Source organism: Plecotus auritus (assembly GCF_963455305.1).
Source record: "Plecotus auritus genome assembly, chromosome: 5".
Classification (NCBI taxonomy): Eukaryota; Metazoa; Chordata; class Mammalia; order Chiroptera; family Vespertilionidae; genus Plecotus; species Plecotus auritus.
In genome coordinates, this window is record NC_137776.1 from 134,493,973 (window position 1) to 134,512,480 (window position 18,508).

The 18,508-nt window shown below is 42.9% G+C and overlaps 2 protein-coding genes across 8 annotated transcripts in view; both read left to right on the plus strand.

Annotated features, from left to right (window-relative positions):
* Positions 1 to 6,591: 6,591 nt before the first annotated feature.
* Positions 6,592 to 11,196, plus strand: RANBP6 (RAN binding protein 6; the record flags this gene model as incomplete). 4 transcript variants are annotated; one of them, XM_080670544.1, is made up of 2 exons in its annotated part: positions 6,592 to 6,813; positions 7,870 to 11,196. In XM_080670544.1, the coding sequence occupies 2 exons, from the start codon at positions 6,619 to 6,621 to the stop codon at positions 9,934 to 9,936; spliced, it is 2,262 nt and encodes a 753-aa protein (XP_080526670.1). In that variant the 3' UTR covers positions 9,937 to 11,196. The 4 variants fall into 4 exon arrangements, with proteins under 4 accessions (XP_080526670.1, XP_080526668.1, XP_080526669.1 ...); XM_080670543.1 differs by having other exon boundaries at positions 6,608 to 8,002; positions 8,573 to 11,196; XM_080670545.1 differs by having other exon boundaries at positions 6,619 to 6,754; positions 7,870 to 8,074.
* Positions 11,197 to 13,646: 2,450 nt separating this feature from the next.
* BRD10 (bromodomain containing 10) overlaps positions 13,647 to 18,508 on the plus strand; it is a 107,963-nt gene continuing 103,101 nt past the window's right edge. For all 4 annotated transcript variants that reach the window (XM_080670552.1, XM_080670551.1, XM_080670549.1 and 1 more), the window contains exon 1: positions 13,647 to 14,516. In XM_080670552.1, the coding sequence (XP_080526678.1) occupies positions 13,939 to 14,516 (578 nt within the window). In that variant the 5' untranslated portion in view covers positions 13,647 to 13,938. The remainder of the gene's footprint in view (positions 14,517 to 18,508) is intronic.

The following is an 18,508-nucleotide window of genomic DNA, read 5'->3' on the forward strand; positions in this document are numbered from 1 at the left end:
CCCTGCAAGCAAGCCTCCCTCACTTTCCGACCCCACGGCAGACAGTCCAGCTTCTCCCCGTAGGAGTTTGGGTCCCCTGCGTCTCCCCAGAAACTGGAGTTCGGAGTAATCGGGAGCTTACCTCCCTTCGGGTTGAAAACAGCAGCGCTCCCAGTCACCTGTCGCCAGCCCGATTCACGTGACTCAGTACCTCAGCTTTTCAGCGCTTGTGCACCCCTCAATGCTGTTTGCTCTTTCCTTCTAGTTGTAGAACTTCCACTCAGCCAGCTTTCCCGTGGTTCTGGGTGATAGACGTTTTGTCTTTTAGTTGTAGTTTTGAAATTGTTGTGCGAGGCAGCAGTTTAGGTGTTTACCTACGCCGCCATCTTGGATGCCAACTCACAAGTGACACTTTTTAAAGTGTTTTATCTTTATAAGATAGTTTAATATGTCTACTTTGTCTTTTTTCTTAAAATCACTACTATGACTTTGTTTCCAGAGACTAATCTCAGCATCAGAGAACAAATTACAGGAGGTATGGATATGGAGCTGTAGATAACAGGTAAATGACACCTCTGGTTTATCCTACTTTTAAGATTAGTCTTTAATTTCAGGTGGTTTCAGCCTAATTCCTCTATTATTAAATTCCCAATCAATGTTTCATTTAATGATTTTTAACATCCATTGCTTAGTGTTACATAGATAAATTCTTTCATTTGGGGTTATGACACAGCAATTTTCTGATTTTAGCATTCTTTGTGAATCTATTAGGTGGAATTCTATAAAGAAGAATGTACTCTCATCAACTATTTAGTTAACCTGAAATACAGTTTGTACAAGAAAGATAGGGGAAAAACCTTGATTATTTATCTTCATCAGTTTTCAGAGTTGGTGACCTGGTAACCTCCAAAGATGATTATTTTGGAGGCTTTTGTTAATATTAGAAACTCATCACTTTTGTTTATATCTCTGATATTTTTTTAATCCATGGCAGGCATTATTCTTTTTGATATTCAGACTGTCTCAGTTAAGGCAAGTAGGAATATTCATGGTATTTTTTCTGTATTTTTTTTTATTTATTCTGGATTATTCTTGTAAAAATGTCAAGTATGTCCAATTTAATTCTATCCCTCTCATTTGACTCTAAATCTCCCACATCTTGGAAGAAATTTGCAATTTATTTTGTACTTTCCCCCTTTAGTAAGTTGCTAATAAACAGTTGCATTGTCTGGTATTGAGCCGCCTTACAATCTTAAATGGCCTCACAACAGTTCAAACAATTTTAAAAGCCAATTTTAATGACAAAATTTAACAAAGTTGTTTAACTAAATCTGCAAGTCCAGTCTTGAAATCTTGGGCATTATTCCCCCCTTAGGGGAGAAGAAAGAAAGGAAATACCAGTGCAAAAAGTAAATATAACAGGATTATGCAATCTAAGAGAAAATACCTTAAGATTTTAAATCAGTGTATGTTTTTCTAAAATAAAATATACAAATAATTTTCCTAAAATGGATTCAGTTTAGCTCTTACTGTTGAAACTATGACTGCAAGTATAGCATTTAGGAGCAGCTAGACATAAATTCTGGGACTCACCTTTTTAACGAAGTCTCTTTTTCCTCCAGAAAGAGTTACCAGTCTTTCGGTCTGCATTAACACTGCTCTTTATTCATATACTAGTGGCCCAGTGCACGAAATTCGTGCATATTAAAAGGTGATTAATTAGAGGAAATAATTTAATATTACTATTTGCCCTTTCTCTATAATAAAAGTGTCAGAGATGAAAGAAAATTAGTAAAATGTATATGAAAACCTTCCTCCTGTCAGAGTCTGGGGCGCACCACAGGACCCAGAGTCAAGTCCCTGCCCACCCACATGCATCTCAAAATCACATGAGACCCAGACCCAGCCGGCCCCCACCCCCAATGGGCTAGATCCAGACCTGGCCAGTCCCACCCTTGTCAAGCCCCGCCAGGCAGGGGATGTAGCCTCAGGTCCCCTGGCCTGGTGCCAGGACTGGGGGCGTGGCCTGAGGTTCCCCCAGCCCAGACCAGGGTGGGGGGCGTGCCTTGAGGTCCCCCGTCAAGCCCTGCAGGGTTGGGGTCATGGCCTGAGGTCCCCCATCAAGCCCCGCCAGGTGGGGGGGGGGGCGGGGTGCAGCCTGAGTTCCCCCAACCCAGCACTGGGAGTGTACCTTGAGGTCCCTCATCAAGCCCCACTGGGTGGGGAGCATGGCCTGAGGTCCCCTGTCAAGCCCGGCCAGGCAAAGGGGTGCAACCTCAGGTCCCCTGGCCCGGTGCTGGGACAGGGGGTGTGGCCTGAGGTCCCCTCACCTGGTGCTGAGGTGGGGGGCATGGCCTGAAGTCCCCTGTCAAGCCCCACTTGGTGGAGAGCACGGCCTGAGGTCCCCTGGCCTGGCGCCGGGACGGGGGGAACAGCCTGAGGTCCCCTAGCCCAGTACCAGGACAGGAAGAGCACCTTGAGGTCCCCCATCAAGCCCCGCCAGGTGTGGGGCGTGGCCTCAGGTCCTCTGGCCTGGCACTGGGGCAGGGATCGTGGCCTGAGGTACCCTGGCCTGGTGCCAAGGCAGGAGGCACGGCCTGAGGTCCCCTGTCAAGCCCTGCCGGGTGGAGGGTGTGGTCTGAGGTCCCCTGTCAAGCCTAGACAGGCAAGGGGGCACAGCCTCAGGTCCCATGGCCTGGTGCTAGGGCGGGGGATGCGGCCTGAGGTCCCCCGTCAAGCCCCGCTGGGCGGGGGGTGCGGTCTGAGGTCTCCCGGCCTGATGCCAGGGTGGGGGGCGCAGCCTGAGGTCCCCCAGCCTGGCGCTGGGATGTAGGAAGCAGCCTGAGGTCCCCTAGCCCAGCACCAGGACAGAAAGCACACCTTGAGGTCCCCCATCAAGCCCTGCCGGGTGGAGGGCATGGGCTCATGTCCCTGGCCTGAGGTCCCCCAGCCTGATGCCAGGGCAGGCGGCGCAGCCTGAGGTTCCCTGTCAGGCCCTACGGGGATGGGGAGGGCTTAGCCCAGCCATGGGAAAACTACAGGCCAGATCCGGCTGTTCTATCCGGTTCTCTTGCTCTCCCCTCTGCTCCTTTACTTTGAATTTATATTAGTTCACACAAACACTCCATCCATTCTTTTGTTCCGGCCCTCCGGTCCAGTTTAAGAACCCATTGTGGCCCTCGAGTCAAAAAGTTTGTCCACCCCTGGCTTAGCCTCAGGTCCCTGCTGATTGCTCGTTAAGGCTCCTTATGGGAACTTGGCTTCAGCTGTGGGTGCAGCCATCTTTGTGATGGAGTGATGGTCAATTATCATATTCCCTCTATATTAGATAGGATAGGTAAATAAATTGATAAATTACAACACCTCCAACCAGATGCCCAGTCTGAAAATTGGGGTGATTTCTTAAGCTTCCCCTTCCCCTCTGAGTGCTATTGATGTGACTTCTTAAAACCTCTCCAACCCTTGCCCTCTTTTCTTGCCCTCCACTACTGCTATAATTTAGACTTTTAGCTTAACTAACTTATTGTCCTCCTCAACACCTCTAGTCTTCATGATATTATCAAAGTCATCTTTCTAAAAGTTGATTATTTCACAGCCCTTGATTAAAATCCTTAAAAAGCTCCTTGTTACTTTTAGAAAAAACTTCTTAACATGGAACATAAAACCCTTCATGACCTTCCCTCTGTTTAGCCACCTGTCTCCTTCCTGCCTCCTGTGACATCCCCAGGCCATCTCAAGTCCCATACCCAATGCTCTAGCGGTACTAAAAATGGGCAGAACGGGCTGTATTTGAGCAAAGATGTTTCTTCTATTTAGAACAACCTTCTTCTCTTTCTTCAAATAGTTAACGAAGATTCATTCTTCAAAAGTCAGCCCTGATATCACCTCCTTTTACTTGATTTCCTCTACACCCGAAGTAGATTAACTTCCTCCACAACCCTATGTGGTTAATTAGTTATTGAATAATCTGAACCGAGCATTATCCAAACATTTTTTCAAACTGTTTATACCAATTTATTTATACTACCACCAAAAATATAACTGAGTTCTCTGTTGTTACACCTCCTCATTAACCCTTGATATGTCAGACTTTGATCGCCCTGGTTGGTGTGGCTCAGTTGGTTGGAGCGTCATCTGGGGCACCAGAAGGGTCCAGGGTTCACCACAGTCAGGAAAGTATTGCAGGCAACCGATCTCTCTTTCTCTCCCTCTCCCCCTCGTTCCCAGGTCCCTGTCTTAAATCAATGAAGACATGTTCTCAGGGTAAAATAAATAAAGAAATAATAAATAAAATGTAAAACACTGTGCTGGGTCTGTGGTGGCATCTCTTTATAGTTTTTAATATCTTTTTTCAACATATTTTTATTGATTTCAGCAGAGAGGAAGGGAGAAGGAGAGATAGAAACATCAATAATGAGAATCATTGATTGGTTGCCTTCTGCACGCCCCTTATTGGGGATCAAGCCCCCAACCCAGGCATATGCCTTTGACCGAAATTGAACCCAAGACCCTGCAGTGTGCAGGCGAAGGCTCTATCCACTGAGCCAAACCAACTAAGGCTAGTTTCTAATATCTTTAATGTGCTAATAGATATAGTGTTAAGAGAAGCCTTTCCCTTTACATATACTTATTAACGTTTCCTGAATCAGCAAATGCAAAGGCCCTGCAGTTAGACTTTTTCAAGGAACAGTAAGAAAACCAGTGAGTCTGGAGACAGATGCAGAACTGTAGTTAAGATTTTGGAATCAGAACCAAAGCTGCCAATGGTTCTCAAATTTTGGTATTTATATGAAAATCCACTTTGTTGGTTAAAATTGAATACTCTGGGGTTGCATCCCCAGAAATTCTTTTTAAATGTTTTTTTTTAATTTTTTCTTTATTTTATTTTTTTCCATCACCATTTATCCCCCTATACCCTCTTCCACCACCCCTGCCCCATTACAGTCACCACAATGTTGTTCTCTCCATGAATTCTTTTTCTTTTTTCTTTTTTGGTCAATCCCTCCACTCCCCCATCCCGACCCTAACCACCAGTACTATCTGCCTATTCTTTACCTATGACCCAGAAATTCTGATTCAGTGGTTCAGAGTTTGGGACATAATATCTATATTTTAAAATAATTATCTCAAGTTATTCTGCCATAGTTGGTTTTCAGTCCACAGAATGAGAAACACTGTTTACAGATTATGTTTCCTCCTAAAGGAACATAGTTACATATTACAGTGCAATTTATGAGACTGACTACTTTGCGATTTTCTAACTTTGTGGGTATGTACAATAGCATTTTACAATATTAAAATTAAGCCCACTTGGATAAGTTTAAGACCTACTTTGCAATAGGTGAAGACCTCTGACCATGTTGCAAAACCAAGAATAATCATGGGCAAGTGATATGGAGAAAGAGCATCAGTGTTGCTTTCTGAAGAAGTGAATTTGACACTCAGCTGTGTCATCTTAGACAAATCCCTTAACCTCCCTGAGTTTCCATTTCTCACCTAAAATTATATTGTGTTATACTTATCCCACCAACCTTGCAAACTAAGGTCAAAATGACAGAATGATAAAGTAATAATAATACAAAAGTAAGATCCAGTCATTTCTGAGGAATAATTGTTTTTGAGTGACACACCTGCCTGAATTAAAGAAATGATATTTAGCCTCAGAGGCATTTGTTTTTTGGAATAATCTTAGCAGCTTCCTATTAAAAGGAAAACTTGAAAAGCATTTTACAGTTTAAACAACGTTGCAAAGAAAACCTTAAGTGACATGACAAAGGATACAAAATTAATGTAGAGATAAAACCAGGCTTCAAGTCTTCTGATTACTAGTCCAGGTCACTTTCCACACCATACTTGTCCTTTTCATTCTTTCTTATAGTCCATAGACCAAATGATTCTGATACATAGCCGAGTTTGAGCACCACTGCTCTACTGCATTAGGTGTGGTAGTGGGGTGGCAGTAATTCTTTTTACCTTTTATTGCACTTACTTGGTAAATAACTTTATTGAGGTATTACTGGTATTCACATACCACACAATTCTCCATTCTGAACTGTACAACTCAATGATTTTTAGCATAACCACAGAGGTGTGCAACCATCACCACAATCAATTTTCGTCTTTACATCTTCATCACCCGAAAAGAAACCCCATACCTGATAGCTGTCATCCTCCATTCTCCCCTCCGCCCGGCCTCTGGCCACCACTCGTCTGTGTAGCCCTGCCGAGTCAAGACCGCTCATACAAATGACACCACACAATATGTGGCCTTTTGGGATCGGCTTCTTTCGCTTAGCCGGTTTTCAAGGTGTGTTTATTGTTTTAAAATTATTGGGTAACTGTAGAGACAGTTTAGAAATAAAGGGAGGGCGATCACCCATAATCCCATTCTAATACAATCAATGACATACTTTTCTTTCTTTTTTCCCCCCCTCTGCCGGTGCACTTTTATCTGACTGGAACACATAGAAAGGATACCCCTCCCCGCCACCAGCTCCCCACCTCCCCAGGCTCAGCCTGAGGACCCGCGGCCGCGGGCGGAGCGGCCCCGCCCATCCCCGCCGGCGCCCCGCTTGCGTCACGGCGGGAGCCGCAGACCCCCTCCTTCCTGCCGGGTCGCGGAGGCTTTGACAGAGCGCGATGGCGGCGGCCGGGGCTGCAGGGGTACCGGCGACCGTGTCGGGAAAGCCAGAGTTTTACCAGCTTCTGAAGAACCTGATCAATCCAAGCTGTATGGTGCGGAGGCAGGCCGAGGAAATCTATGAAAACATCCCAGGTCTGTGTAAGACGACATGCCTCTTAGATGCCGTCAGAAACAGAAGAGCAGGTTATGAGGTGAGACAAATGGCTGCCGCACTGCTACGACGGCTTTTGTCCTCTGGGTTTGAAGAGGTCTATCCAAATTTGCCTTCTGATGTGCAGAGGGACGTCAAGATTGAACTGATACTGGCTGTGAAGTTAGAGACGCATGCTAGTATGAGGAAAAAGCTTTGTGATATTTTTGCCGTGCTGGCTAGGAATTTGATAGATGAGGATGGCACGAACCACTGGCCGGAAGGTCTGAAGTTCCTTATTGATTCAATCTACTCCAAAAATGTGGTTCTGTGGGAAGTTGCGCTTCACGTTTTCTGGCACTTTCCTGGAATTTTTGGGAACCAAGAGCGGCATGATTTGGATATCATCAAACGGTTGTTGGACCAGTGTATTCAAGATCAAGAACATCCAGCAATCAGGACATTATCCGCTAGAGCTGCAGCTGCATTTGTACTTGCCAATGAGAATAATATCGCTCTTTTCAAAGACTTTGCAGACTTGCTTCCTGGAATCTTACAGGCTGTGAATGACTCTTGCTACCAGGATGACGATTCCGTGCTAGAATCCCTTGTTGAGATTGCAGATACTGTACCTAAATACTTGGGTCCTTATTTAGAAGATACTCTGCAGTTGAGTCTAAAGTTATGTGGAGACTCTAGACTTAGTAATCTGCAACGCCAGCTGGCCCTTGAAGTAATAGTGACCTTGTCTGAAACTGCAACCCCAATGTTGAAAAAATATACAAATATTATTGCACAGGCAATTCCTCATATATTAGGAATGATGGTTGATCTACAAGATGATGAGGATTGGGTAAATGCTGATGAACTGGAAGGAGATGATTTTGACAGCAATGCAGTTGCTGCTGAGAGTGCACTAGACAGACTGGCCTGTGGGCTCGGTGGAAAACTTGTTTTACCAATCACTAAGGAGCATATCATGCAGATGCTTCAGAGCCCTGACTGGAAATATCGACATGCTGGATTAATGGCCTTATCTGCCATTGGAGAAGGATGCCATCAGCAAATGGAACCAATTCTAGATGAAATGGTTAACTCTGTTTTGCTTTTCCTTCAGGACCCTCATCCAAGGGTAAGGGCTGCAGCCTGTACTACGCTTGGACAGATGGCTACAGATTTTGCACCTAATTTCCAAAAGAAATTCCATGAAACAGTGATTGCAGCTCTGTTGCGTACCATGGAAAATCAAGGTAATCAGCGTGTGCAATCACATGCAGCTTCTGCGCTTGTTATTTTTATTGAAGACTGCCCCAAATCATTGCTAGTTATATATTTGGATAGTATGGTGAGAAATCTACATTCCATCTTGGTGATTAAACTTCAAGAGTTGATTCGGAATGGAACTAAGTTGGCTCTGGAACAGCTTGTGACAACTATTGCCTCAGTTGCAGATACAATAGAAGAAAAGTTTGTTCCATATTATGATATATTTATGCCATCACTAAAGCACATTGTTGAGCTTGCTGTTCAAAAGGAACTCAAGCTTCTGAAAGGAAAAACTATTGAATGCATTAGCCATGTTGGTCTTGCTGTTGGGAAGGAAAAATTTATGCAAGATGCATCAAATGTGATGCAGCTATTATTGAAGACACAATCAGATTTAAATAATATGGAAGACGATGACCCTCAGACCTCTTATATGGTTTCAGCATGGGCTAGAATGTGTAAAATTCTTGGAAGTGATTTTCAACAGTACCTTCCACTGGTTATTGAGCCGCTTATTAAGACTGCTTCAGCTAAACCTGATGTTGCTCTCTTAGATACACAAGATGTGGAAAATATGAGTGATGATGATGGCTGGCAATTTGTAAATCTTGGAGATCAGCAGAGTTTTGGAATTAAAACCTCAGGACTTGAAGCAAAAGCAACTGCTTGCCAGATGTTGGTTTACTATGCTAAGGAATTAAGGGAAGGACTTGTGGAATATACAGAACAAATTGTAAAGCTGATGGTTCCTTTACTGAAATTTTATTTCCATGACAATGTTAGAGTGGCAGCAGCTGAGTCCATGCCATTTCTGCTGGAATGTGCAAGAATTCGTGGCCCAGAGTATCTTGCACAGATGTGGCAATTCATATGTGATCCCTTAATCAAGGCTATTGGGACTGAACCTGATACAGATGTACTCTCAGAAATAATGAGTTCTTTTGCAAAGTCCATTGAAGTAATGGGAGATGGCTGCCTTAATGATGAACACTTAGAAGAACTGGGAGAAATATTGAAAGCAAAACTTGAAGGGCACTTTAAAAACCAAGAATTGAGACAGGTTAAAAGACAGGAAGAAAACTATGACCAACAGGTTGAAATGTCCTTGCAAGATGAGGATGAATGTGATGTTTACATTCTGACCAAAGTATCAGATATTTTGCACTCATTATTTAGTACTTACAAAGAAAAGATTTTACCATGGTTTGAACAGCTGCTTCCATTAATTGTAAATCTAATTTGTTCTAATAGGCCATGGCCAGATAGACAGTGGGGATTGTGTATATTTGATGATATTATAGAACACTGTAGTCCAACCTCATTTAAATATGTAGAATATTTTCGGTGGCCAATGCTACTAAATATGCGAGATAATAACCCTGAAGTCAGGCAAGCTGCTGCTTATGGCCTGGGTGTTATGGCACAGTTTGGTGGAGATGATTATCATTCTTTATGTTCAGAAGCTGTTCCACTGCTGGTAAAAATTATTAAGTGTGCAAATTCTAAAACCAAAAAAAATGTCATTGCTACAGAGAACTGTATCTCAGCAGTAGGCAAGATTTTGAGGTTTAAGCCTAACTGTGTAAATGTAGATGAAGTCCTTCCACACTGGTTGTCATGGCTTCCACTGCATGAGGATAAAGAGGAGGCTATTCAGACTTTGAGTTTTCTCTGTGACTTAATTGAAAGTAACCACCCAGCTGTACTTGGTCCAAATAATTCCAATCTTCCCAAAATAATCAATATAATTGCAGAAGGAAAAATTAATGAGACTATTAACTATAAAGATCCTTGTGCCAGACGCCTAGCTAATGTTGTGCGTGAGGTACAGACTTCTGAAGAATTGTGGTTGGAATGTATATCCCAACTTGATGATGAGCATCAGGAAGCCTTGCAGGAATTGCTAAATTTTGCTTGAAGCACTTTAATACCACTTGAATATCATCTACCGTAAAAGCAACTCCAAATAAGTGTTGTGAATGGATTCCATTGTAATTGAGAAAACTGTTTTTTCCCTGCTAAGCAGTTTGTATTCCTTCCCCATGTTTCTCCAGGATTAGCCGGTGTTATAACCGTCTGTTCACCTTGCATGTTTTATCTCATAATCATAGATCTTGGTGATGACCTGTGCTTCCACTGTCTTAGAATGTTTATTCTCCTTCCCCTAGTTGATGTGAAGTATATAAATTGTTGCTATTTGTCTGAATTATTGATGCTGAGCAAGCATTATACTTGGTGTCAGGATGTCATACTGCCTATCACAAGATGCTAAGAGCTCACGATGTTAGGATAGGAGAACTTCCAGGACAAACATCTTTGTAATTATGGGTGAAGAATATAGTGGCAGGCTTATTCCTCCTTGATAATATTCCTGGTTTTCATGGTAATAGGAAGATGTGGAAATTGGGAGTTTTGAGATATTCCAGTGGATGTGGGGAATTTATAATATATATGAACTTTTTCACAATGCCTTCCTCAGAACTGGATGAAACATCCACATTCTACTTCCAGCTCAGAGTTATGAGAACTTCAGAATTTTCTTAGCCAGACTGGTCTCTGTTATCTAGGACTCTAAAAACCATGTTTATTGAAAAGGGTGTCTTAACATCTAACATTGGTAGCATGTAACATACTGTAATAACAGTTTGACAAATGGAAAGTAATATTTGTGGGAGTCATTCAATGTTATGTATTTGAACAGAATATTGTATTGTGTATGTATGCTATTTTTCTCCTCCAAAGCAGCTCAACAAGAAGACCTAATTTAAAGGGGCTTAAATAGATTTCTGTTTTGAAGAAGTTCTTAATAGAGTCTATAGTAGCACTAAAGAGTATTCTATTGTGAAAATGAAAGGAAAGCAAAATTAATATTATCTTCAGACATGAAAATGTAAACAGCTTTGAGACCAGTCATTTAGCATTAGATGTGCATTATAAGAAAACAGTACTAGACATGTAGGGTTAATTATATTAATTGGAATGTCAGTCTTTAATGTTGAGCTTTTGTAGGGTAGAAAAAAGCTTTCTACTAAACAAATCATTGATCCAAAATTTAAAAATAAATAAATCTATCATGATTTCCTGGTACTATTGTGAGTACTGTATATGTAAACTATTTAGCAAGTACTGGTAAGTGCTTAATAAATGGTAGCTATTATTGCTGTTGTTTGTACTTCTACTGTGTTTTGTTTTTGGTTTTTTTTTATGGTTTAGAATGCCTTTTACATTAGAATATCCCTGATTTTCCACCTACCAGTTCAGATAAGCAGGCCATCTAGGCCATTGTGGTCATAAATATGAAGGTGAAATTTTAGGTATGCAATTCCTGTCCATTCCATACAATTATTTATTAATTAAGGGGGAAAAGCAAAGGACATTAAATACAGTGTAGTCACAATTTTAGGTTTAAGATAAATTTAAAAATATACAAATAAATAGAAAAAATCCCACCACAAAATATTAATAGACGTTTTCTCTGGGTAATGGGATTAAATGACAATTTTTTTTCTTGAAACTTACTTTTCTATATTTTCTAACTTAACTACAACCAACATATTTCTTATATATACATATTTTAGGTTCAAGGACCTAATCACAATCATCTTGGCTTCTCTATGACTTATGGCTGAGGTTCCTTCAACTCAGCCATGCTTCTTTATCTTAATATCCCTAAATTAAGAAGCCCTTGATCAACATTTCTTGGAATTTCCTACACTCTTTTGCATGCACAATTGGAAATTCTGCCAGATGACTAGGAATTAGGCCCCTAGAGAATTTTGAAATATGACAGACCTAGATTTAAAATTTGGCAAACTACTTTCTTAACCTAAGCATCAGTTTCTTTATCTGTAAAATAGACATAATACCTAGCTGATAAGATTGTTGTGAGAATTAAAGGAGATAATGAATATAAAGTGTTTAGTACAGGGTTCAACAAATGCAAGCTAATATACTGGAGAGTCCTGAAATAGGGTTGGTGGCTAAAGAGGAAGGGGGTTATCTGCTGGTGTAGGGTGGGTCCAGATTTTTGGGCTTTGTCAAAGGAAATGAGGGATGTCCAGTCAGACACATTTTTGGTTACCAGTTGCTGAAATAGTTTCCTGCCTTTGTACCTGTGAGCTGAAGTACATCTATAGGCTTTGAGGAGAGAATGCTGTAAGTGTCTAATAAGTTGCAAATGTCTTTAAAGGTCCATATTAATGAGAAACAATCTCAAGAGTCAGAATATCTGACCATTTAGTTAGTTAAATAACTTTTAAAAAGGTATATTTCTCATTCTAAATAGAAAGTATTATGTGCATCTTTCAAACAACATGGGAAAACAGTAATGTCTGCTTTATGGAACCATTAATTCCTTTCTGCCCACTTATTTTTAAGCAGGTGTGAAGGATGAGTCCACTTTTAAGATATCTAAACAGTAATTTTATAATGTATAGAGATTACAAGGTCATGCTAATGACTACTTAATAGCTAACTAATGCTATACAGATTTGACTTGAAATATCTGAAAACTTTTTAGTCCCAAGGATATATTTTTCAATGAGGTTCCATTCCCCTCCTTTATTCTTAGCAGATATCAAGAATAAAAAATGTGGAAATATGTTTTTTCATTTTAACGAAAAACATGAGGTTAGTTTCCAAAATAGGAATTGATGTTAAGAACTGGAAATAGTTTCAGAAATCCGAGTTATGCAAATCATCTCCTTGTCCCTTGCATGTGTACATATGTTTCAGTTAGTCTAGTTATTAAGCCTCTTTTTACACTTTTCAAAATTCTAATTTTATATTTAAAACCCGGCAATCACAAGGGAAAGAAACTGTGTGCAAAGAAAATGTAAATTGAAAAGTAGGATAGGATTTACATTTTGTGTCTTCTTACTTTTCATCTGCTATTAACAAAAGTTATCTAGCAAGCTCCTTCTCGAATAATTTTAGTTTTTAGGGCTAGTAAGGGTCTATCGCAAAAGAAATGATCCTCCCGCAGTTCACTCTCAAAAGCCTTTCGGCCACTCTGCGCAGGCGCCTTGCTTCCTCGCCACCCCGCCCTTAAAGTCTTCTGCAAGCTGATGACATCATTGGTCCGCGCAACCTACCAGATCTCGGGACCTGCAGCTACGCCGAAGTCCCTGCTGTCGCGTAGCGGGGCGGGACGCGAGGGGGTGGGGTTGTCTTAATACGCATGCGCATCGTGGATGGCGACGGCGACTCTTTCTTTGCCCCAGTGGGGGGGTGGAGTGGGGACCTGTGTGCCTCCCTCTTTTCTCTGCCCCTCCCCTTCCCTCCTCACCACCCCCCAGCCCCAACCCGCCCAGCGGGGCTTCTAACTGACAGTTGTCGTCCGGCTTGGTCCGCGCGCCGCCTCCTCCTTGCCCGGGTGCCCCGCAGGTAGAGAGGGGCGGGAGGGGTGTGAGGGAGAGGAGGAGGAGGAGGAGCCCGAGCCGCCGCGGCCCAGCGCTGCGGCCCCCTCCGGGGAGGCGAGAAGACCCGCACTTCGTCCTCGCCCCCTCCCAGTCCCCTCGCCGGCCCGGGAGGGGGTGGGGCGCCGAGGCCGCGGCGGCCCGGCCGGGCCTGGCGGGTGAAGAGCGGGCGGGGCGCGGAGGGGTGAGGCCGGCGAGGGCCGCGCGCGCGCCGCCGCTGGGGGGAGGGGAGAGGAGGGCACCTAGGCTCTCCTCTTCTCTCCCCCATCCCCCGCGCGCCATGTAACCCCGCCCCGCTGGCGGCGAGCTCGAGACCCCCGCGCGCACGGAGCCGAGCCGGCTGCGGAGGAGAGCGAGGCCCGATGCGGCTGGGGCTGCGCGGTGTGGCGGCGCCCTGAGGAGGTGGCCCGCGCTCACGCGTCCCCCGGCGCCTCGAGCGGCCGCTCCACATCGCCCAACCTGGGCCTGCCGGGGGCGTGAGCGTGCCCAAGACGCCGGGGGAGATGGAGCCGGCCCGGGAGGAGGAGAGGCCGCCACCCGCAGTTGAGGAAGAGGACGAGGAGGAGGTGGCAGCGGCGGCCCCGGCCTCAGGGCCGGCCCGACGGAGGAGTGCCTCCTCGCGGGAAGACGCGGACGGCCCGGAGGAGGAGGAGGAGGAAGAAGAAGAGGAGGCGGCGATGGTCGGGGGCAGTGGCTGCAAGGAGCAGGAGTTGAGCTACGAGCTGCAGCAGGGCTACCGCATCCTGGGCGAGTTCCTGCAGGAGAAGCACCGCGGCCTCACCGCCCCCTTCCTGCAGCCTTTGGGGGGCGTTGCCGCCGGAGAGGAGGAGGCGGCAGAGGGGCCGCGCGGCGGGGGCCGGGGCAGTCGCTCCCTCCCGCAGCATCCCGGGCAGGGCATGTGTCTGCTGAAGATGGAGGAGAAGTTCAGTAGCGGCCAGTACGGGGGCATCACCGAGTTCGTGGCGGACTTCAGGTTGATGCTGGAAATGTGCTACCGCCTGCACGGAGTGGACCACTGGATCTCCAGACAGGGCCAGAAGCTGGAGATGATGCTGGAGCAGAAGTTGGCGCTTCTCTCTCGGTAAGTGAACGCCGTCCCAGGTGGGACTGGCGGACTGACACAAACACACCCTCACACGTGTCCGAGGATGGGTTGGGCCAGGGGCCGGGGGGCGTCGCTGATAGGTGCTGAGTCGGTGCTGGAGAACCCTGGGAGGAGCAGCCGCTCGGGGCGGGGGCCCGCAGGGGTGTGGTGTGGCGGGTGTGGGCGAACGAACCCAGCACCCAGGTGGAAAGAAGCTGAGGAGGAAGCCCGGGCCAGACCCAAAGAGCGGGTAAAGCTTGTAGATGTAAAGTAAAATGGTGCCCTTAGGAAGAATTATAGGGGTAGGCAGAGGAAAAGTTTTAGTGGGATGGAAGTTGGATCCGTATCTTTTAGACAGTTTTAGCATGACAGTTTAAAAAAATGTTTAGGATGAAATGTCGTTAGGAAAATAATTTTAGCTCATGTATAAAGGTGGTAGTTTCATACCATTAAAAAATAGTATCGTTTTCTACCTTGTGTCGGCCATCGGAGATTTATGGAGTTATTAAATGGTTAATGATTACTCTGGTGTACTCCTGATCTTTTCTCTCAGCTTCACCTGAACTTTTGCAATAATAGTGGGTGCATCAACGCAAAATTGTTAATACGTTTAGATATTTGTGTTTATTCTACCACAAATCATAGGCAGTTCAGGTGGCACAGTGCTGCTGGTGTACTCCACCCATATAACTACAGTTATTTTAATTTAGTAAGAGGAAATAATGGAGGCTACTAAAATAAATGTATTAATTTCTAATAATTATGTAATTTATACAAACAAAATTAATTTCTCAAGTGGCAATTTTTTAAGAATAGAAAAATAATTGACTGTTGCTGAAAACAGTTGAATGGTAGTTTGGCTCTTTACAAGCTGAAGTGAACTTGAACAAGTCACTTTACTTTTTTGGCTTTAGTTTCATCATCTGTAATATGGGGATAATAATAGTACCTACCTCATGGGATTGCTGTAGGATTAAATGAGTTACATGTAAAGTCAACAGTGCCGGTCCCATAGTGGGCCAAATATAAATGTTAATCATTATAGTAGTAGTAGTTGAATAAAATGAATATTTTCCTCATATCTGAAACTGGGCATTCTACTAGTGTTTTTCTGGAGTAGTTGTTAATTTTTTGGTCCTTGATTTATAATTGTAATTTTAAAGTGATCTAATTTGTCAACTGGCTTCTTTATGCTGTTTTCACTACCATCAGTGACTTCTTTCATTGAAAACAGTAGGGTTCTTCTTGAATCCTTTTATAAAGTAGAATTATTTGGTAACAATTATTCACAGATTTGCTTTGTAGATTACTCTTTAAAAAAAAAAACAGCTTTATTGAGATATAATTCACATACCATCCATTTCATCCATTTCTGGTGTACAATTTAGTGATTTTTAGTATAGTCACAGAATGTACAACTATCACCAGAATCCAACTTTAGAACATTTCATCACCCCCAAAAGAAACCCCATCCCCATGAGCAGCCACTCTCTATTTCTCCGCAACTTCTGCCCCCAACCCTGTTTTCTGCCTCTACAAATGTGCCTATTCTGGACATTTTACATGAATGGCATCATATAATATATCATCCTCTGTGACTGGCTTCTTTCACTTAGCATAATGTTTTCAAGGTTCATCCATGTTATAGCACGTATCAGTATTTCATTCCTTTTTTTTTTTATTTCTTTATTGATTAAGGTATTACGTATGTGTCCTTATTCCCCCATTACCCCCCACCTCCCATTCATGACCCCACCCCCCTGTTGTCTGTGTCCATTGATTAGGCTTATATGCATGCATATAAGTCCTTTGGTTGATTTCTCCCCCTTACCCCGACCCTCCCCTACCTTCCCTGAGGTTTGACTTTCTGATTGATGTTTCTCTGTCTCTGGATCTATTTTTGTCATCAGTTTATGTTGTTCATTATATTCCACAAATGAGTGAGATCATGTGATATTTATCTTTCTCTGCCTGGCTTATTTCACTTAGCATAATGCTCTCCATCTCCATCCATGTTGTTGCAAATGCTAGGAACTCCTTCTTTTTTACCGCAGTGTAGTATTCCATTGTGTAGATGTACCACAGTTTTTTAATCCACTCATCTGCTGATGGGCACTTAGGCTGTTTCCAAATCTTAGCTATGGTGAATTGCGCTGCTATGAACATAGGAGTGCATATATCCTTTCTGATTCGTGTTTCTAGTTTCTTGGGATATATTCCTAGAAGTGGGATCACTGGGTCAAATGGGAGTTCCATTTTTAGTTTTTTGAGGAAACTCCATACTGTTCTCCACAGTGGTTGCACCAGTCTGCATTCCCACCAGCAGTGCACGAGGGTTCCTTTTTCTCCGCATCCTCTCCAGCACTTGTCGTTTGTTGGTTTGTTGATATTAGCCATTCTGACAGGTGTGAGATGGTACCTCCTTGTCGTTTTGATTTGCTTCTCTCTGATGATTACTGACTTTGAGCAGGTTTTCATATGTCTCTTGGCCTTCCGTCTTCTTTCGAAAAGTGTCTATTTAGATCAGTTGCCCATTTTTTGATTGGGTTGTTTATCTTCTTTTTGTTAAGCTGCATGAGTTCCCTGTAAATGTTGGAGATTAAACCCTTATTGTTGATATCATTGGCAAATATGTTCTATGCAGTGGGCTTTCTTGTTGTTTTATTGATGGTCTCCTTCGTTGTGCAAAAGCTTTTTATTTTGATGTAGTCCCATTTGTTTATTTTCTCTTTAGTTTCCATTGCCCTAGGAGCAGTATCAGTGAAGAAGTTCCTTCGGCATATGTCTGAGATTTTGCTGCCTGTGGATTCCTCTAGTATTTTTATGGTTTCTCGTCGTATGTTTAAGTCCTTGATCCATTTTGAGTTTATTTTTGTGTATGGTGTAAGTTGGTGGTCTAGTTTCATTTTTTTGCATGTATCTGTCCAATTTTCCCACTACCATTTATTAAAGAGACTGTCTTGACTCCATTGTATGTTCATGCCTCCTTTGTCAAATATTAATTGAGCGTAGTGATTTGGGTCGATTTCTGGGTTCTCTATTCTATTCCATTGATCTATATGTCTGTTCCTGTGCCAGTACCAGGCAGTTTTGAGAACAGTGCCTTTGTAATACAGCTTGAAATCTGGTATTGAGAACCCACCTACTTTGTTCTTCTTTCTCAGGATTGCTGTGGCTATTCGGGGTCTTTTTTTATTCCAGATGAATTTTTGGAGAGTTCTTTCTAGGTCTGTGAAATATGTCGTTGGTATTTTAATGGGGAGTGCATTGAATCTATAGATTGCTTTGGGTAGTATGAACATTTAAATAATGTTGATTCTCCCAGTCCATGAACATGGTATGTTCTTCCATCTGTTTACGTCTTCCTCTCTCTCTTTTTTCAGTGTCCTGTAGTTTTCCTGTAGATTACTCTTAATACTCTTTTAGTGACATTATTCTTGTGTGTTGTGTATTTGTTACTCTTGACTCCACAGTGTTTTGTAGTTATGACCGACATAAAAAATAATCCATACATATGTTTTTATTTTTAAGTAATAAAATATACTTCAAGTTGATGTCACAAGATTTAGACTGTGGAAGGACCCATAGGTTTAATCTAATCCAAGTATACAGTTTTATAGATGTAGAAACGGAATTTAGAATGAGGCAAGAGAATGGCTGTATGAGAGCGCTAAGAAGCAGCATATAGGTTTGAATGAATTACAGATATTTTCAAAAGCATTGTGCTTATAGTAAATAATTTTTGAGTCCCACAAAAGAGCAAGGGAAACTATTTCTCTTTCACATAAAGGTATGTAAAGGTAAATTTCTAAATGCTTAGAATCAATCCCAGTGGCTTATGCTCATTCTGACATGATTTAATAGCATCCATACTTAGAATTTAAACTTACAACATTCTGTTGTTTGTAAACATAATATATATGTGATATTATTATTCTAAAAGAGATAAAATTCTTGCATTTTAGTAGCAAAAAGTAATATGATGGTCT